The sequence below is a fragment of the Arachis ipaensis genome, chromosome B10, assembly GCF_059453495.1.
Source record: "Arachis ipaensis isolate K30076 ecotype BB chromosome B10, ASM5945349v1, whole genome shotgun sequence".
In the NCBI taxonomy this organism is placed as follows: Eukaryota; Viridiplantae; Streptophyta; class Magnoliopsida; order Fabales; family Fabaceae; genus Arachis; species Arachis ipaensis.
Window position 1 is genome coordinate 148,282,286 of NC_142435.1, and position 21,284 is coordinate 148,303,569.

Genomic DNA, 21,284 nt, shown 5'->3' on the forward strand with positions numbered 1-21,284 from the left:
TTCAAATTTGTTTCAGACTTTCAGCGCAATTAAATCGATTAAAAATTTTTTTAGTGTTTTTGACAAATTTCTAACAGTAAAAATAAGAATACCAGAAAAATAAAAAATATTTTTATTTTATTTTATCTAAATATAATTAATAAATAAAAATTTTTTTTATATAAGATACAAACATAAAATTATTTTTATTTTTATAAAAAAATTTTAAAAAAATATCATTAATTTTTTAAAAAAAAAAAATTGACACCCAAACAATTCCCAGGGATATATAAGTAACACAATAAAAAAATAAAATAAAAAATGCAGTTGAAAACCCTGGTTCCCGCTCAAGCTCATGGTTGAAGCAACAGACGAAGACGCGGGAAATGGAACCCCTACAAGTCGCCAAGCTAGCAGACCTACACCACTCCCTCCGCCCTTTCACAGCCACCGCCTTTTCCCACTTCCCTTCCACCTCCTCCTCTCCCCCTCCGCCACCTCCCGGTTCTAACCCCCACCGCGTTCTCCCTCTCCGGCGCTTCCCAACCGTCATCATTGGAATCCTATCCCTCCCAAACCACACTGCTCCGTCCTCTTTCCCTTGCTCCTGCTTCCAATTCTCCGATGACTCCGCCTCCGTCTGCTGCGACCTCCTCCAATTCCAACCTTATGCTTTAGGCAAGCAAATCCGCGTCACAGCTTGGAACTTTGTTCCCTTTAAGTGCCATGGAAAGAGCCGTGCGGGCTTCTTGGAGATCATCAAATGGTGTTTTCTTGATCCCAACGAAGAAGCAAACCAAATGGATTCTATTCCGCTTGTGCCGAATCGAAGTTGCGGCAGCTACGGGAACAACTCCAAGGCTCGTTATCGACTCTACGGAGTGGTGGAGTCGGTTGGCCCTGTTTCCGTTGTCCCTTGTGCAATGGTTGCTAGTGTATCCGATTCGGATTTGAATTCGAGTTCTAAAGTGAAAATGTTAGGGTTTGTGGTTCAATTGATGCGTTGTGAGTGCAGGTTATGCGGTTCCAAAGAGTTAATAAGCGATCTAGAGAGTGGGAGTGGTCATTCTTTTACTAAAAAGGAGACAGTGTATTTTTGTGGAGGTGCTTCCCCTTGGCACCCTGCAATGACTAAGCTAATTGGTAACCGAGTTATGGTGTCGCGGCTAAAGAAGAAGTTGGCTTTCATAACGAAGGAGGACTCTTGGGTTATGTATGTGACCGTGGATGTCTCGGTTCTTCATGTGTGTCGAGTTTCCAAGAAATGGCTACCCTGCTTGAAGAGTGATATGAAGATGAAGGGTGAATGTGGCACGTACACTGGCGTAATCAAAGGTGTCTACATGCAAGGAATGGCTTTGGAGTTGGACCACGATGTTTGGCTTCTTTTAACGGATGAACTGCATACTCTGATGCATGGTTTGAGAGTTGGAGCTGTTGTGAGTGAAGAAAATTTCCTGTTTAGTGAACACTTATCTTGATGTTAAATGATGCCTTTGTTTTTTTATGTGCTTTAAATTGCATCCCTAATTCTTTTTCATTCTGTAGGTATCTGTGAGAAATGTGCATTTTGTGGATCCACAGTTTTCATGGACAAAAATTGTAATTCTTGGAGCCTGCGTCAATACGAGCATCATTGTGGAATCATTCTCCCCATTGGAAACTGCGTATGTACTGCTATCATAATTGATCTTGCTTATGTTTATAGGATTGATAAGAGTGTGTAGTGTGGTGGTTTTGAGACCTCATGTATCGCCAATGAGAAATCTTTTGTTTTTGTTTTGTGCATATTGTCAACCTTCCCTTTATCATTAGGGAGACTGGACCAATGTCAACAACTTGCTCGAACTGAAAAGTCATACACGACCATTATCTGATTTTTGTATGTTTTGCATGAATGTTAATATTAATTTTTCCTTGAGTGTTTCTGTCTTATTTCTTTTTGATAGTTGGCCGTACATATTTTTTGCAGATAAAGTGATAATTCAGTTCAGTGTTGCAGGTGTAATGTAGTTTTGAAATCTCAGAGTATGCTTGGACAGTTCATTCAGTCATTACCATTTTCCGCAAGACTCTGGTATAAAATATTTTGATGTCCTTTAGCATGGTTATAAGCAATAGTCATAAAGAGTGCTGTATATTATTCCTTTATCATTATTGCTGTTGTTGGTTGGCAGGCTATTACTTCTTATCTCAAGCTTACGTAAAATGTTTGCTGGTAGCTTAAGCGACAAGGAGATTTTGGGATCCAAACATGTAATCTTCCTTTTGGTTCAAGGAATTCTTGATTTTTTTTTCCTGGAGATTTATATATGTTCCAATTCTGATGAACTATTAGTGCAATGTTTTCTCAGGAAGAAGGGCTTGCTCAGATGTATGCCAGTTCACTGCTTCCTCCATCAGTGTTTCAATCAGAGGTATACTAACAAACTGATGGTTAGAAAACTTAACTGAAACCAAATTTCCTGCATTAATCTGGTTGTAATTTTTTCCTTTGGCAGCATGGTTCTTTCATTGGGATCCGTAAACATGATTTGAACTGCTGTAGTGGAGATCTGCATTGCAATATCCTGAAACTGGTATTTTATTTTATCTTTTCTGTTTTTGTTAAATTTTCTTATGGTAGTTTATCAATTTTGGACAAGATGTGCTCCACAAAATGTGGCCACTATTTGACCCCAAAGGAAAAGGAATACTTAATTTTTCTTATTAGCGGAAGGTATTTGTTATTGACAATTAGAAATTTGATATTACTGTATCTTTTTTGTTAATACTTTGTTGCAGGTAATACCAGCATCTGTGTTCATCCATCACTGTATAGATACCATAGAGAGAACTCTAAAATCAGAAAACCGCTGTAAATTATTGCCTGCTGGCAACCATTCCAGAGTTTTACCTCATCTAGCAAGATATAGTAGCAGACCAGGGAGGAAGATTATTCCTGGCAAAGATGTAGGCGTTACTTTGCTTGGACATCTAAAGGTTATTATTCAATTTAACTTCAACTTCAATATTTGAAATCAAGCTGCATTTTTGCAGTAGCTGTGTTAATTCTCTCTTATTCAAATTTATATTGCAGTTTAATTTTCTTTAGTCGATTAATGATGAAAACCGCACCTTTGTTTTGACACAGATCTTTTGATTTTATTGGCATTCTGCTGATATTAGGTTTTTCATGATTTTGGTTTGAATATTTAGATTAATCCGTTGACTACCAGACTGCAGCTGGTTGATGCGACTGGTGGCATTGATGTTCTTATTCCAGACCTTCCCTTAATTTGGAATGCTGAAGAAATATACGAGGTCATCAATGCTCGTAACAATTCAAGTTCTCCTCTTCCCTAATTTTTCCCTGTGAATTCTTAAGAATTAAGATATATATATATATATATATATATATTCTGTCTAATCCCCCCCCCCCTATTGTTGAAGTATTATGTGATTTTTCTATTTTGGGTTCATAGGTGTCAGAGTATGATATTTTTGTGGACGGCATAGGTGAACTTGGGGATAGCTTGGAATTGCTTGAGATTGAGTCATTATCATGCAGAACGATCTTTAATTACGTTCAACCAGCCAGAGAGAGGGAGTTAAGCAGCTCAATTTTTGTTTACTTTCATTGGAGCAATGCAAAATGCCGAAAATTTCCCCATTACCCTTGTAGAGATAAGAAAAATGAAAGTCTGGTGCCCAAGCCTGGATGCTACCATTTGCTTAGGGTATCTCACAAATTTCCCCTGCAAGGGAAGGTATGTTAACCATATATTTAATAGGAACTTGCAGTCATTAATTGCTTTGCAAGCTATGATTAAATATTCATTGTGAAGTAGCATAGGATTATTAGTTGTTTTATCATAGAATGTGCAAGTTGACTTTACTTGCTTTTGTAAGTTTAAATTGTCAGTTCCTTTGTTTTTCGGATTTTAAATCCTTTGACTACTGTTTTCTCATAGCTGTTCTCTATAAATGAATCTATGATTATAAGCTACACCTAATAGGTCTTGTAAGAGTCTATTAGGTGCCTCTGAATATTATTTATTGGTCTGAACTATCAAATTTGGAGCCCTTCGACTTAAACTAATTTTGTTTGAGTTGGGTTGCTTACTCTGGTGATAAAGTATTTCCGGCACTGTTTTTTCCCATCCACAGGAGACTCAAAAACCATAATTTTCTTAAGGAAAACAGATGCTGAACCACTTGAGCCACGCTCCTCTCCTCACTTCAATGTTCCGTAAACTTTGTTACTGTTTTGTATTAAAAAAGAGTTGTGTTTTTTTCTTTCTTCTTCCATGTAGCTTTACCCATTTGAAATTGTTTTATTGTTATATAGTTGTGTTTATTTCACCTAGTGAGACAAGACTTTGTTGTTGTTGTTGTTGTAGTATAGTTTGCGAATGTTATGTTTTTTTTTATTATATAATACATATAATTGAACAATTTTGCACTACTTGTTGTTGCAGTATTCTAATATCATGAAATCAGACAAGTCAAATACTTTTGTTGAAGCGAAAGTTTTGCCATTTGATTTGTTGCTTTCTGAGAAGAGAGAAATTTTGCATTCATATAATGTTTCAAGGGATAAGACCAAGGAAGTCTCCGATTATTTAATTAATGGTAATAATGAGGAGCAAGTATGGTCCAATAAGAGGCAGAAACTTGATAAGGAATCAGCATGTGCATCGAAGGATGACTTTTTCACTTCCATTAATGAGCTGAGAGCTTGTTCCAATTTGTTGAATATATCAAAAGAGAACAAAAGAAGTTTTGATTTGAGTTCTGATGACATATCGTGTCTAGCCAATTTTAGAAGGCTACAACATGAGAATGTGATTTGTACTGCTGTTGTGCGCTCTAAATCATCTACAAAGAGTTTTGACTCGAAATCAAATGCAAGGAAAGTTTTGCTAGAGTTCTCATTAGATAGATTTTTCACGTATCAGGTATTTTATGTACTCTTTTGAATGTGTTTATATAGCCCCTCTTTTTATCTATTGATAATTTGATATGATAATATAAGACCGGATATACTGTTTGCAATGCTATTAATAAATATGTATTTTTTAACATGTTCTATAGTTTATCTTTTATTGTATATGATATTCCTACAATTTACATTAAATATTATTTGATGCTAAATATATTTATTAGAATATATATTTATATAACTTTTTTATTTCTTAACACTTATTTTTCTTTTAATATAACATAACAAAATCAAAGTGCAAAAGAGACCGCTTACATTAAATTTGCAATGTATTGTATTAGTTTATTATCATGTATAAGATTATCTGTGAATGCGACAAGGAAAGAAGGCATTAACTAATTCTGTATAGCACTTCCCTTTGCTATGTGAACCGGTGTATTGATTCCCTTTTTATACTGCATTTCAGTCATTGAAGATTGGTGATTGTTACATCATAGAGCATTGTACAAAAGACTGCTTTTGCAATATGAAAGATGCTGGCTTTGGTAGCCGTGCTAAATTTCGTGTTGGTTCTGGGACACTAATCTTCAGCATTTCATTCATATCTGGAAAAGATTCTGTTTCTCCTAGCGCTGATGGGATTTTGACTAAAGAGCAAATTGAAGGATTTTTGCTAAGATCCAATGTTGATTCACCAGATGTCTCTTCAGATGTTTGTCTGTATCTCCCTGTCAACCTCACAGATCTCCTGGATGTTAACATTATCGAATCAGAGTACAGTGAAATGCATAAATATGCAGTATCAGAAGAGAGTGCTAATGTTTCTGTGGGCCCTGGGATTGTAGCAGGAAGGACTAATCTTTGTTGTGGTTCTCAAAATTCAAACTTCATGTTTCCCGAGGGAAATTTGATTTCTCTTGAGGGTGATGTGGTTGACATTCATGATATTGGCTCTAGTTTAAGCAATGCATGTTCAAGTGCTGCAAGCCTTGACTCTCTTCAGTTGAAAGGCCTTATTCAAAATAGAAAAAGTCTCTGCATTCATGTATTAGTGCATAAACATATGGTAAGTGCAATTCCATCTTACCCAATTTATATATTTATATATGCTGTGCTTGTTTTTACAACTTAGTCATGGTATTTCATTTCTTATTAGGTGAAGATATTTGGTTCTATAAGCAAGCATGCTTATCCAATTGGTTTTGGACCTGGTGTAACCGCAACATTTCATCGAATCCTTGATGCGAGGTATGGAATTGAGGTCATAGCCTGAAATAACTGGGCTCCAATAAAATGTGGCAGTTGCAAACCATTTTAAAAATGAAATCTCAGTGACAAGGACAACGTATACTTGCATGCCAATCTTGTTAACAAATTTGATTTCTGATTGTTGGTTCTGCAGGTCCGAGAATAAATTCATGTTACTGCCTGTATCATTTATTGTGATAAAGTCAATTAAAGTACATGATAAACAGTGCACTGACTGGTCCTTCAATTTAAGCCTTCTTAAAGATGCATACAATCCATCTCCAGATTCTGTCTCTTGTTTGATCTCTCAGTTGCATCAGTGCTCCAGTAACAAGCAAATAATGCTTCGGTGCAGGGTAAATTCCTTTGCATTTATCTATTAATATCTGTGCACTCAAAGATGAGATTATATTCATTACTGCTTCTTGTAACAGGTTGTCGCAGTCTTTATTTTAGTTCTTGAGAGGAACACTACTGCTTTTGACATTCCACTTGCTGGTTTTCTGTTGGGTAAGTTAAGATCAAAATCAGTTAAGGTTTCCTTTGGAAAAGTCAGCTAAGAGCAAATGAATCATTTTCGATCTGGCAGTTTATTTTATCAAGCGTGCTGGTGAAACTTGGTGCATTTTCGAAACTATTCCTGATTCTCTCTTTTGCTTAGTTGAGTATCTGTTTTCTGCCATCTAATTTTATTTTCGGCTGTGCTATTTGTACAAATCAACGTTTTCTAACAGCTTTGATTGAGAACAACAAAGGTGTGTTGGTCTCACACATTCTCTTTCTCATATTTTGCTTTTATTACCTCTTTTTCAGAAGTTATAATTTTTTTAATCTAAAGATACAAACTATCTGTAAGAGTTATCAACTAAAAGTTGTTTGATATAGACAACTTTCAATTGTACAAACGAAATGTTCACTTTAGTTGATACTGTCCTAGTTTCTGTGCACACTTATGAGGTTTTTTTTCTTTGGTAATAATGCTTATGCCCATATTTATTCACTTAGCATAAAATTGTGTGATTATCTCTCAGATAAACATGGGGTTTGCCGCTGATTGTTCATTTCATGAATTTCTTCCAGGAGCCAATAATTTTTTCTTATAACTTGATTTCTGCATTGACAATGCTTTTTCAATCAGAGACTTGGATAATATTTTAAATATCTTGCTAAGAATCAAATGAGTGATCTTTTTCAGGGCTGGCAATTTATGCCTAATTCAATTACTTGGTTGAAAATAATGTTTGATAGAAAAAGAAGTTCAAAAAAGAAGAGAATTATAAAGACTCTTGGTTAGGATGTCCTCTTTCAGAAAACAAGTAGAAAAGAAATTTCCAAAACTAGTAAAACAAGATTGGAGTAACAAATGCACAATAAGGTGAGTCAAGAACCTGATTATAGACAATCGACTGATACACTGACAAATTCAAGCATGTATTGCCCCATAGAATTGCAAAACCTCTAGGACGGCTTGTTAGCATCTGAGTCAAGATTCCCTTTTATATATGATATTTTCTGGGTCTACATTTTTTGCCAGCTGATCTGTGAAGAATTTTGTTTAATGTTTTTTACCCGGCATTTCATGTGTCATACAGATGATGGATCATCGTCATGTTGTTGCTGGGCCAATGCTGAAAGGGCGGCAGCCTTGTTGAGACTACATGAAGAACCCACCACATCTTGTAATCTAGGGAGAATTTTGAAGAATTATCAGAAAATTACTGTGAAAAACCAAGGGTTATTTATTGAGTCACCTTTTCAAGATCTTGCTGTATCTGTTACTTCTGGCAACGCCGTTTACCAATATGACGAAAACACCCTCAAATTCATGATCTTCAACGCGTGTGCTGGTAGAGTATGGGTGAGTTTTCATATATCATACAGATCTGGAGCAGCTGCAGTGATATTAGTTTATCATAAATTTTATTGAGTGTAGATAACTTGAATTGGAACTTGACACTGATAAATTCGTATAACACTAACATTCTGATTAAGCCAAATTCATTCTTCACGGGGAAAACTAAAAGAAAATCCATCATATTTTAATAAGGAAATATTGATTACACTTGCTATTGCAATTTGTTATAGCATCCTATTCATAGCTACTGCTATCCCTTGTTAGTGGTCCATTATGGGCAATGTTTGGTTTGAGAGACGAGACGGAAATATAGGGATCAAAACACAAACTGTCTTTGTATCTTATTTGGGATGAGAAACTGATATACTGACACTGATACATTGCATCCCCCTTTTTCTTTGTGTCTGTCTGTCCTGACAGTATTGGATTATCCAATTCATAGTACTTTCCATCTTGCTTCCTATTGTTTTGAACTTTTGATTTGCTTTTGTTCCTCTTAAATATTTGGCTGAATATGGATTTTGACCTGATGTTGTCAGAATGTAGTTGCTAGTCTGATGGATGCAGAGGAAGTTAGACAGTTGGACAATGAATACCTCACCGAAACAACGAATCTGCGAAGCTTACGGAATATATGGGCCAACGAAGTTTCTTGCCCCCGCATGCTGGCTGAGGCAAAGAACATGCTTCAGGAACTTCGGAGAAGTTCGTGCTCATAATTAAGGTGAATACAAGATTTTGCATGCATTCGTGAATATTACCCTTACAAATTTCACACAAATTGGAAACTGGTAGGTTGTATGTGGTTGTTCCTAACAAATCTATGTAGCTATAATATATAGTTATAGAAAATGCAGAGTTTCAAGACTTTGATAACTAACGCACTGTTGAGACACAGAGGCAGTAATTGTCATGTGGTTAGTTCTATTAATGTATGATGTACGCCATCAATTACCCTGTCAATTATTGAGTTATTTTTATATTGAGCCGGCTCAATTATTGCTTTGTTTATTTCTCTAAAAACACCCTTGGTTTTATTTATTATTTCTCTTGCTGATATCTAGTCTTATTTTATATATGTAAAGAAAACAAAGAGATAACTACATATAATAAACTGAATTTAGCTCCTCTAAAAGGAGAGGAGCTAAGTCAGAGTTTAAGTTTGGCATAGCTCAAGCTTAATTTGCTTGATAATTGAGTCTATTTTTAAGACTTAAATTTGGCTCACCAAATAATTAATAAACTGATTGAAATTGATTTAAAATGTGCAATAATAATTTCATACTCAAAATGAACCTAATTGAGATAGAATATAATTGTAATAAGAAAATTTTAACTTTCTTTATCAATATAATTGAATTTCCTGTCTATGTCAACTTTATATAATATATTAGTGGATATTTTTTCCACATAAAATAGCATGCATTACTAAAAGTATCTTTTGCACATGAAAACTTGGTATCAGTTAGATATCTTTCAAATCCAGCAGTAAATTGTATCAAGACAAGGTTTAGTGGCGAAGAAAATGGACGAGAGTCAATATGATCAACAACTTAATTATTATAAATACTCTTTTATTATTTAATAGGATTATTAATGGAAAAGTGGTTTAATAATACTTATTTTTCGACAGTAAAATTTTTAAAATAAATAAATATTTGAGTTCAGAGGGCAGAAGGAATATGTCTTGGTGTTTCTTACCGCCCCACTTCAAGCGGTGGATCTCAAACTGAAACACAGGATTCGATAGAAAACTACTAAACTATAGTTCAACTATTTTTCTCTCAGTTTCTCCACCAATATTTTAGAAGTTTCATTTATACTTGAATCGGCTGCTAACTCTTCAGAAAAGTCACCAAGGTTAAACTATTTTGCATTATTGCTGCAACGCGTTTGCTTTGATGGCACCATCAAATGAAGAATGGTAAAGAAAGATACTTGTTCTTTCTTTGAACTTTCTGTCTGTCCTAAAAAATATAATCTTTCTTTTTCTTTGAATGCTTATCCTTGGTCAAGTCTTCATAATTCATAAATAAAATCACATCATTTTTCCTCATCTTGGGCCTCACTATAATGCTCCCAAGCATTGTTGGAGTATTTGATACCCGCACAAGACAAGCAATTATCCCATTAAGTTGGATGGATTAAATACATAAATAAACCAACCAACTTGGGTTGGCTAAGTAGTCAGTTCACTCGTCCGTTTAAACAAGTGTTAAGAATTCAAATCTCACTTTGTACATGCAGCAACCCATTGGCCAGCGGCAGACTCTTAAATAAAACTAAGATCTGTGGTGGATAATCCTCAACCGGTCGGGTTTATGTCAAAGCAGTTTCAATTATTTAGAAGTTCTCTACCAATAGTCTTAGAACAAATAAAAAGTTCTCTAGCAATAGAATTGTGCTCTATCTGATCCGTTCCACTAAAGTGCTTTTTCTAAAGGTGCTTATTCTCATACATAATAAAATTTGCATGAAATACAGGAGAGTCAGAATAAAATCAGTTGTATTGGTTCCATTATTTTTATTAAATAAAATGTAATTTCATTATCGAATATACCAACACTCTCTGTATTCTACGTATATATTCATTCTGTATGTGAATATTGCCCTTCTCCAAAACATGTCTATACCACCTAACATGCCCCCAACATGTGTTAAAGCATCGTAAATGCTTCTTTTCTCAATATGGACATGGATACGGATACAGAATACGATACAATACGAACATACTAATTTTAAATTTTTGTTAGGCGTCATATAATATGTTGATATTACATGACAACAAAGAACTTTTAATACTGTAATTGTCTCTTTTTAATTACATAAAGCACTTTAGATAATTTTTGTGTTAATAATCAAGAAAACATAATTTCATATTAGTACTAAACTCATTTTAAGAATATATATCAAGGGAGTGTCAACGATTGGTGATGTCCATAATGTATTGACATGTAAACACGACAACTCAACGAAATATCCGTGCTTCATTGCTTCCCATCAATTATTGTATTATTAAATCTTGTAATAGTAAACAGGTTAGAGTAAACGAATATTGGTCCATTTTGTTCACAATTCACCATTACAGGCAGCAAAACTTTTCCTCCAATCTTATTTGACTTTTGAGCATACTTGAGACACCATGGTTTTGGAACTCGTTGGTGGAGCTTTTCTAGGAGCTGTGTTTAATGTACTGCTTGAAAGAATAGCTTCCCCTGAAGTACTCAGCTTCTTGAAGGGGAAGAAAATGAACAACAGGTTGCTGAAGAAGTTGAAGCTGATTTTGCTGTCAGTTCATGGAGTTCTTGATGATGCAGAGGGAAAGCAGATTACAAATCCAGCAGTGAAAGAATGGCTAGATGAGCTTAAAGATGCTGCATATGAAGCTGATGATTTGTTGGATGAGATATACACAAGATCTAAATATGGTGCTGCTGAGGTATGCAACTTTGACTTTAATTCTTGGAGCTCATTTGAGAATGAAGTTGAAGAAAAAATGGAGGAGATCATTGAGAAGTTAGAATTTATCGCGAAGCAGAAAGATTTCCTCGGTCTAACTGGGGATATAGGAGTCAAGATCCCACAGAAGACTCCCACAACATCTATAGTTGAAGGGTCTAATGTATATGGAAGAGATGATGATAAGGAGTTCATGATCAAGCTACTATTTGATGTTGAAAATGGTGATAACAAGATAGGAGTGGTTCCTATTGTTGGCATGGCCGGAATTGGAAAAACAACCTTGGCTCAACTTGTTTACAATGATGTTAGAGTGAAGGAACACTTTGATCTCAGAGCTTGGGTCTGTGTTTCTGAGGATTTTGACATATTCAAGATTACTGAAACACTTTTGGAGATTCTCACCATGTGCAATCATGCTATTAGAGATCTAGATTCGCTTCAAGTTGAACTGAAGAGGAGGTTGAAAGGGAAGAAGTATTTGTTCGTTTTGGATGATATGTGGAATGAAAACTATGATGATTGGGACATGTTGAGAAGTCTTCTTCAATATGGTGCTCATGGGAGTAAGATCATTGTGACTACAAGAAGCGAGCGAGTAGCATCAATCATGCAAACCATTCCATCATATCACTTGGGATATTTATCAGATGAAGATTGTTGGATGTTGTTCGCAAAGCATGCGTTTGATTATAGAAGCTCTGATACCTATAAAATCTTGGAAGGAATTGGTAAAAGCATTGCTAAGAAGTGTAAGGGGTTGCCTCTGGCTGCGAAAACATTAGGAGGTCTATTGCGCTCTAAAACAGATGTGAAAGAATGGGACAACATATTGAAGAATGAGATATGGGAGTTGTCAGATAGAAAGAGCAATATTCTTCCAGCTTTGAGATTGAGTTATTATTATCTCCCTTCACATTTAAAGCGATGTTTTGCTTACTGCTCAATCTTTCCTAAAGGGTACGAATTCGACAGAGAGGAGTTGATATTGTTATGGATGGCAGAGAATCTACTGAAAGAACCAAAAAGAAACAGAAGACTTGAAGAAGTTGGAGATGAGTACTTTCATGAATTGGTAGCAAGGTCATTTTTCCAACAATCAAGACATAATGGATCACTCTTTGTGATGCATGATCTTATCAATGACCTTGCTAAATACGTATCTGGAAAATTCTGCATCAGATTGGAAAACAACTTGGATGAAGATGCCGGGGAAAGGACTCGTCACTTGTCACAAATTATTGCAAATAGGTATCCATCTATAAACTTTGATGCTTTCCAAAAGGCAAGTGGTCTACACACTTTTTTGCAATTAAGCTTGGTGGATCCACCAATATGCCTTTTCAACAAGGTGCCAAAGGATCTGTTTATGAAGCTAAGGCGCTTGCGAGTGTTATCTTTGGTTGGTGCGCGTGGTAGTCTTAACGAATTGCTCCATTTCATTGCCAAACTCAGACATCTGAGATACTTGGATGTGTCACAAACTCAAATAAAGAAGTTGCCTGGTTCCATCTGTACTTTATACAACTTACAAACACTCAAGGCTGCAAGATGTCCTCATCTCACAGAATTGCCAAGGAATATGCATTGTCTAGTCAATTTAAGATACCTTGACATCTCGTTTTCTCGGCTAGAACGGATGCCATTGCACATGAGTAAACTAAAAAGCCTGCAAAAGTTGAGCAATTTCTTCGTGAGCAAGGAATCTGCTTCCTCGATTGGTGAATTAGGCGAACTATCACATCTAAGAGGTTCTTTGATGATTCAAAACATAAAGAATGTGGTTGATCCTAAAGATGCAATGAAAGCAAGTTTGAAGGACAAGAGGAATCTTGATAAGTTGACTTTTGATTGGGGAAGGTCTGCTGATACAGAAAATTCCCAGCATGAAAAGAACATACTCGAAAAGCTGCAGCCGAATACAAATTTGGAAGCCCTTGAAATTGTGCACTACACAGGTACTCAGTTTCCAACTTGGTTGGGAGATCCTTCATTCTTCCACCTAGTTTCTCTGTCACTTAATCATTGTAAATATTGCCACATATTGCCATCACTTGGACAGCTTCCATATCTTAAAGAACTACATATTTCAAAGTTTAAGGAGCTAGTTAGCATTGGACCTGAATTTTATGGAGTCAGTGGTTGCACAGGGAATCAACATTTTCCTTCTCTTGAAATTCTAACATTTTATGGCATGCCGGCGTGGGAGAAATGGATTCATGCAGGTGAAAGTGAAGGCTGCAAAGTTTTCCCTTGTCTCAGAGAGCTTCATTTGGAGGAATGTCCACAACTATCTGGTGATTTGCCTACTTTTCTTCCTTCTCTTACAAATCTTACCATGAGATACTGTAATCAGATTTCAACTTCACTCCCAAGAGCTCCGGCTATGCGATCATTACATGTTGATAACTGTTGGAAAGTAGAAATCCTAGAAGAACTAATGGGGTGCCGGGAATCACTTGAATCATTAGAGATATACAATAGCTGCCACTCTCTGAAGTCTTTCCCACTAGATTTCTTCCCCTATCTTAAGTCCTTGGTAATCTGGGGGTGTGAAAATCTAGAATCTCTAACTACTTCAGCGCCACAGACGGAGGGAACACTCGAGCTTCTAGCATCTCTAAATTCATTGTGCATATGGAGATGTCACAACTTTGTGAACTTTCCTCATGCAGGATTGCCTACACCCAACCTTGCTTCTTTGAAAGTTCGCTACTGCAGCAAGTTAAGTTCACTTCCTAAACAAATGCATACTCTTCTCCCAAGTTTAAAGGAACTCCAAGTTTGGAGTTGTCCAGAAATCAAGTCACTTCCAAATGGAGGTTTGCCAATTAATTTGAAGTCATTCAAGATTAGAGATTGTGACAACCTCTTTGCTCGCCGGCTGGACTGGAATATGTCGTGCTTGGCCTCGCTCGAGCACTTTTCAGTTGAGGGAAAATGTGAAGATGTTGAGTCCTTTCCAGAGGAAGGTTTGCTTCCTTCCACACTAACACAACTGGAGATTCAAGGTTTATCAAACCTTAAAACTTTGGATATGAAAGGGCTTCAAAACCTCACTTCTCTCAAGAAAATTCAGATCCTTGATTGTTGTAAGCTTGAGTCACTAGGAGAAGGAGGAACATTGCCTTTATCTGCAGTTGATCTTGATATTTGGAAGTGTCCTTTACTGAAAGAGCAGTGGCAGAGAGAGAACAAGCCCAACATTTCTGGCAACCATGGCATTTGGATCTGTGACCAATACATTGAAGTGGATGAGCAGCATGATTTGTAGATACTGATCCCAATTCCCATGTGAGTATCTTGCTTTCTTCATACTTTTTACTCAAACTGAAGTATAACAATTACCGACGAAAGATCATGTCATTAACCAAACTAGCCATGGGAATAACTGGCCGCACCTAAAGAGTGTAATGTAAGCATCAATGGCTGATTCCACAACTTGACTCCATGATCTTGAAGTCACATGGAGATAATTCAACTATTTCTCCAAGACTCAATTCAACCAAATTAATCATAGAACTAAAATTCACCTAGTGTACCTAAAGAGTAAAGACTTCTTTGTTTGATAAATCTACCTAAAAAAGTGGTTAATTTTGTTAGTGGTATGATCTTTTGTGATATTTTTCCTTTCCAAGTATGATTTTTTGTCTTTCATGGATAATTTTGATACTTTGCTCTTTTCAGTCAACAGTATTTGCCTGGACCCCTACTAAAATGTTCATTTTGCTTTTATTCAGGTGGTGTTCACAGAATTTATACACTGCAATTCAACATAAATACTTCATGATCTGCACAACTTAGTAATTGGCAACAGCAAGTTAATTCATAAGGCTTGTAAATAAGTTATTTTGTGTTTGGATTTTTAGTTCTAAAAGTACTTATTTTATAGAAATGTGATAAAAAATAATAGTATTATGAGAGAAGTCATTTTTTTTTAACTTCTCTATAAGCTCCTAAATAGCTTCTTAGAAAGTTGCAATTTGATTTTGAAAATTGTACCAGACATTAATATTACTACTTTTCATAAGTCAAAAGGTCAAAAAAGTTACTTTTAAAGCTTTCCAAATAGACAGTGCTAATGAAAACCAAGATTCTGCTATGAATTCTTTCATTCAATTCTATTATTGCCAAACTTCGTGTATGCATGTGTGTATTCAAGAGAATGAACAGAAAAGCCGGAAAAGATCCTCTTGAATTGAGTTAGTTTGTGAAGTGAGAAAATGGGAATTAATCGGCCTTGGATTAGTAACTTCTATTTAGCGAAACCAAATTCACAATAAGAGTTACCAATCCACGGATAATTAATTCCTCACTTTCTCACTTAACAGGAACCAAATTTGTAAATAACACATCTATAAATCTTGAATCATGTTTGCAACTTTTCGAGGTCATTGGTATAAATGCTCGTTAACCTTGCATGAATATGATTGTTCCAATGATAAAGTTGGTCAAGTGAAAAGCCAAGAGTCTAATTAATAATCACCCTTAAATCAAAGTAGTACTCACACATAACATAAGGAGTAAAGTATGCTTCTTATTTCTAATGTTTGTGATTTTCTTTAAAAATACTCCTAACGTTTAAATTAAAAACAAAATTGAGAACATACAAGGATAATTCTGACACAAATATGTGCAACAATAGTATTTTAAAATAGACTATCTTGCCTTTATGTCTATCTCAAAACACATTTTTGGCTCTATTCATATTTTTGTTCTCTCAACTATCATACAGCAGCTAAGAAACTAGTACCCAGTCTATATTCTAGTCTTTTTTATATTTTATCACGATTCAAAATTTTACCAATTAACGTAGCAGGACCTGGCGCCGGTCTTCCTTTCAAAGAAAAATAATTAAGAAAAGGACCTATTTCCTCGACAAAAATGGAAACCTATGAAAAGGGTTACAACATTCTAAAACATTTTTGTAACTGGCTGCCAACAAGATGCCAGTATGAAGATCTTTGCTATTGTGGCGTATGAACTCTACTGCAAAGAAAAAAATTGAGCCGGCCAACTGCGTCTCCGGCCATCAGGACTAACACCGACAACTTCTAATGAAATATCAATACTGCGATGCTCTGTGGAACGTACAATGCTGACACGCACATCAACCTTTGCAGCAGGAAAGTCCTCAGTGCCGATTGCTGCCAGATCACCATTGTTTCCTTTCTGAAATCCAATCTCAATGGGTTCCTTAAAGGTTAAGATTGTTTGTGACCAATGTGTTTTTGGTGTGTAAGGAGATGTTGATAACACAGTTGGCGCTTCACGGCAGAATCTGCTTGTAAATCTGGTTTCAAACCACAATACAACTCCATAACACCGGCAGCATGTTTCAGAATCTACACGCATTTCTCCATATTCCAAAACTCTTGATTTTGGTTCCAAAGTAGCAGTTGCAGTGAAATTAACATCATTAGGCTTCATGGTTGCCAAATCAAAGGTCTGGACAAAGAAACAAGAGTGTACTTCAATAATCAATTATAGACCGGGAACTTACTAAAGAATATGCCCTGTAAAACTATACCTTTCCTCCTAGAGACATTATGATTTATCTAAATCTAGACAGAAATAACAAGACTGAAATGCTAGGATGTAATGTGGTTAAATAGCACACGCAATGATTATACATTTACAGAGGATGATTAAAAGATATGCAACATATCTGGAAATGCAACTAATAGCTTTAGAATCCTGTTTTTAACTTGAAAATATGCATGTATATAGTTACCTAAAGTAAATTTGGCATTCTTTACAGAAGCTGGCACGGTCAGAAATGGGCTTAAAGAGGAAAACTTGTGTAGAGGATTTTGCTTTCCAAAAGACCCAAGTAATATTTCCTATTAAATAAAATAATAGAAGGCTTTTGACCATTACCATCGAGAAGAAATCACCATAAGGATACCAAACAGTGATTCTTTTATGTTGTTACAAATACATGCAATTCATAAAAGTTGAACTTGGTATTACGCTAAAGAAAATTAGTTGAAACAAATCATAGATGATAAACTAGCAAGATCCATAAGGTGATTGAAAAATTATATAAATACACCTAAATAAAACGAAAGAAGTAAAGAATTCAACAATGTTATGTCTCATTAAACAACCACATACGCAAAAGCAGCAAAGCAAAGCACCAACCTGAAGAACCGCAGAAGTGGTAACTAAATCTTGAGAGTCCACAACATCGACTATAGGAATTTGGGCAGCATCTTTGACAAGTTCCTTCCCAATGAAAGACATGTCAAATTCACACACGTTTTCCCAAAATGGAAGACTTGTGCCACCTTTTCCGAATCCTGCGACAAACTGAAAGGGAAATTGGAATAACTAATTGTTAATACATTGACTGATAATAGATAACCCCTAAATAAAATATAGTGATGAGTGACGGGTGAAACTCACAATAGTTGCTGTGTCAGGAAGAATGGCACCTCCAGTCTTCAACCACCGGTCGCGTGCATAGAGCACAGAATCAAGCATGGATTCGTATAGCAGGCAATATCCCATCCATTCACTTAACAATATATCAACACTGTGAGGTTTAATTCCAACATTTTTGTCAATTTCTTCAACCATACCATGAATCACTTCTACCACTCCCTTTTGATGGCCATTCACACCACACTGGCTTTTATCCAGCAAGAGACCGTTGTCTTTTGCAACCTTAATTTTTTTTTAAAAAAATATATTGAAGGTGAAAAAACCAACAAGATATTGATTATAGCACTAAATGCATAGTTATGGAGATATGTGAGAAGTAATGTACAGAAAATGCATACCTGAGATGCTACTGCTGCCATCTTGGTACTAGCCTCAACTGCTATGACCCGTGATGCCCCTGCTTGAGCTGCAAATAGGCTGAAGAATATACAAGTAGAATATGTCACAAAAAAATGATTGAGTTATCAAATAAGGTATACAAACACATAGACCCCAAAGCATAATTTATATTATCACACTAGCATTAGGAATATCAACCAGATAATCACCCTGGGCATTGTAATGCCACCAAATATGTGCAAACAAAAGCAGTCCACCCAGTAACCTAGCAGGACACATTAAGTATGAAATCTTGTACAATAGAAAGAAATATGTAATATCATTACAGACATAAATAATATGAAAGATTAATTACCCCAGCAGTTTGTATTGTTAGTTTGAAAATTGAATAAAATAATTCAGCATTCCATTTTTTATTTTTCTTTTGGATAAAAATTATGCCGCGTTCAATGACTAAAGAGTAGATATTGTTTGCCTATAATCGATATTTCTCACCTCAGGATGCCAGTTCCACAACCTACATCCATAACCACAGCACCATTTAGGAGAGAGGGATTTTTCAAAATTGCTTGGCCATAAGCATCCATTCTCACCTACATAAAGAAAGCTAGGACATCTATAAAATGATGATAACAGTAGAGTGAAACATCTCACGATGGATTTTCTAAAGAAACACAAGGATTTTCTTAAACCTGAAGCAAATAAATGCAAATACAATTCATACCTTATCACTTAACATCTCACGGTGGATGCCGTATGAGCTATAAGACCCAAAATAACTTTCATTAACCATCTTAATCTGCTTTTCAAAGTGATTTTGAGATTTGGCCAACAAGAGCCCTTCTTCTCTAGCCTCATCAATTGAAGGCACATATGCTCTAGAGTTCTTGCCATTAACAAGTTCCTTGTCTGAAGAACTAGCCTGGTTCAAATGATCATTAGGAACAGAAGCAACCTTCTGGCTGCTACTCGTATCATGTACACCATCAGTAACTACCACATTTTTCAAATCAAGAGAGTCTATAGAGTTCTTCAAATCCATCATAAGATCTTCATCCATTGGTGGAATTTGCTCATCTTCCCCATCTTCATAATCAACAAAACTGTACAACAGTGAATCATCTTGCATAAAAGGTTTTAAATATCTATCGTCATCCCACTTAATCTTTATATCACTTAAGTCAATTGCATCATGCAGATGATTCAGCAAGTCTTGGTTGGACTGACATGTCGATCCACAGCTCCAACATTTGTTATCTGCCACCTGGTTAAAAAAAAAAAAAAAACAAAAGAAACCAAAATTTAGCAAAATGTAGAAGTAAATTTATTGAAACTCCATGCTCTGAACCTCAAAATCCAAACTTAAAGGAACATTCAAACAGATACACAAAATATTTCGGTGGGGATCCACTTACACCAAGTGTAAGTCTTGTCATACTTATGACAAATAAATTTATATAAATTACCAATTTCACAAATGCTATGCAACCACTGATGAAACATTTCACTTCATAGATCAATTAAATTACATAAATTACATATCTATTGCTGTTCGAATCTTCTAAATTTTTTATTATCAAGATAATATAATGTTATTCAATGATTGGATAGATGGAATTCATAAATTGAGTTCAGTTAATATTTTCTTACTTTGACGCCATTTTTACACAGAACCTTAGATTAACATCTAAAAAGAGAAAAAGGAAAGTAACCTGAGAGCGGATATAGTTAATAAGCTTGAAGGAGGAATAGAAATCCAAGGTAAGAGCTTTTCGAGTGGCATGGAAATCGAAGTGGTGAATGGAAGCGCAATGTGCAAAAAGGGAATCGCAAGAAGCGTAGCGAGAATCACAGAAGAGGCAGAGCAATTCCGATTGTGGATCACCGTCGTCTCCTTCCCAGTCGTCCCATCCTTCTTCGCCGTCTTCTTCTTCTTCATAATCTTCTTCTTCTTCTTCGTCTTCGATTCGTTTGAAAAGCTCTTCTTCTTGTTCGTGATGCTTACCGTTGGAAGCCATGAGTGTTGTAAAAAGCTTAAACCCTTAAAACCCTAAAAATCGATTATGAAAAAGCGGCGACTACACATTATGGGGTATAAACTGAACTGTAACAGTAATACTCTACTCTATACACTAGACTAGAAATAAAATTGTTTGGAATATTTTGGAATAAAATATTTTTAACAAAAAATAAAATTATTAATTTTAATGAATTAATAGTGTAAAAATTTACACAATTTTTTAACTAAATTTATATATTTAAATGACTTTTAAAAAAGTAGGTTCAAAAATTAATTACTTTTGACAATATACGTTTGTATAAAATATTTTTATACTGTATAAAAATTATTTTTTTTTATAAAATATTTTAGTTGGACAAGATAGTTACCTTAGTTATACTTTTAAAATATTTTGTAAGAATTTCCTCTATATTGAAGGAAATTGGAATTTCTTACTTTAAAAATTAAAATTCCTCAATATATATTTTTTTTTAATTTGGAAAGCTCTTTTTATTAGTTACTTAAATACATTATTAACTCAAACATAATCTTTAATTACTTTGCTCAATTTGAACCATAATTAATTTTAGTATCTTAAATTTAACATACTCAATTTGATCTCCAAATTTTATAATTATATCCTTGAGAAAATATGTGTACTACATTCCCAACTCCACCACACTATTACCTCCAGCATCAACACCACTACCACCACCGTTTTGCTTTGTCTATAATTTGTTCATTTCTGGTTGTATAGTTGATTTTGGGTAGACCTTAAAAATAAATAAATAAATCCAAAACAATACAAAGACTAATAAAAATTGTTACCATTTAACGGTTGATTTTTTTGGTTATGGAAGAGGTGAAGATGTTGTGCTGGGTTATGGATGATGGAGGTGCTACACCAATTTGTGGGACAGTTTTTTGCTCAGATTTGGTGTTAAGAAATCGGACCCTCCGAGTTCTTTGTTTTTAAGTTTTTGAAAGCAAATCGGAGGGTCCATTTTGCATGGAGAGAGGATCTGAAATTCACA

At 35.3% G+C, this 21,284-nt stretch overlaps 2 protein-coding genes and 1 pseudogene across 3 annotated transcripts; 2 read left to right on the forward strand and 1 right to left on the reverse strand.

Moving 5' to 3' along the window:
* Window positions 1-294: 294 nt before the first annotated feature.
* CTC1 (conserved telomere maintenance component 1) lies at window positions 295-8,988 on the forward strand. Its single transcript, XM_016323261.3, has 16 exons — window positions 295-1,418; window positions 1,528-1,646; window positions 1,982-2,056; window positions 2,157-2,235; window positions 2,334-2,396; window positions 2,481-2,558; window positions 2,764-2,961; window positions 3,178-3,282; window positions 3,444-3,728; window positions 4,440-4,919; window positions 5,370-5,969; window positions 6,060-6,151; window positions 6,306-6,507; window positions 6,586-6,661; window positions 7,744-8,009; window positions 8,546-8,988. Exons 1-16 carry the CDS (start codon window positions 366-368, stop codon window positions 8,723-8,725), a joined length of 3,951 nt encoding a protein of 1,316 aa, XP_016178747.2. The 5' UTR covers window positions 295-365; the 3' UTR covers window positions 8,726-8,988.
* A 2,061-nt stretch (window positions 8,989-11,049) lies between these two features.
* Window positions 11,050-15,582, forward strand: LOC107624366 (putative disease resistance RPP13-like protein 1 pseudogene; annotated as a pseudogene). Its single transcript, XR_015883231.1, has 2 exons — window positions 11,050-14,759; window positions 15,206-15,582. The product of XR_015883231.1 is annotated as a putative disease resistance RPP13-like protein 1 pseudogene (transcript).
* Window positions 15,583-16,086: 504 nt separating this feature from the next.
* Window positions 16,087-20,362, reverse strand: PRMT3 (protein arginine methyltransferase 3). The gene is made up of 7 exons (XM_088486346.1): window positions 19,964-20,362; window positions 18,976-19,515; window positions 18,747-18,844; window positions 18,251-18,329; window positions 17,874-18,134; window positions 17,610-17,777; window positions 16,087-16,913 (listed from the first exon to the last, which is right to left on the reverse strand). The coding sequence occupies exons 1-7, from the start codon at window positions 20,267-20,269 to the stop codon at window positions 16,452-16,454; spliced, it is 1,914 nt and encodes a 637-aa protein (XP_088342472.1). The 5' UTR covers window positions 20,270-20,362; the 3' UTR covers window positions 16,087-16,451.
* Between the last annotated feature and the right edge of the window lie 922 nt (window positions 20,363-21,284).

Excerpts from the sequence above, each read along its gene's own strand:
- CTC1 (XM_016323261.3), top strand. The coding sequence starts at position 366 with ATGGAACCCCTACAAGTCGCCAAGCTAGCAGACCTACACCACTCCCTC. Across the intron at positions 3,283-3,443 it reads ATGCTGAAGAAATATACGAG|GTGTCAGAGTATGATATTTT; the intron begins GTCATCAATGCT and ends TTGGGTTCATAG. Across the intron at positions 4,920-5,369 it reads ATAGATTTTTCACGTATCAG|TCATTGAAGATTGGTGATTG; the intron begins GTATTTTATGTA and ends ACTGCATTTCAG.
- PRMT3 (XM_088486346.1), bottom strand. The coding sequence starts at position 20,269 with ATGGCTTCCAACGGTAAGCATCACGAACAAGAAGAAGAGCTTTTCAAA. Across the intron at positions 18,135-18,250 it reads TGGCAGCAGTAGCATCTCAG|GTTGCAAAAGACAACGGTCT; the intron begins GTATGCATTTTC and ends AAAAAAATTAAG. Across the intron at positions 17,778-17,873 it reads TTCCTGACACAGCAACTATT|TTTGTCGCAGGATTCGGAAA; the intron begins GTGAGTTTCACC and ends TTTCCCTTTCAG.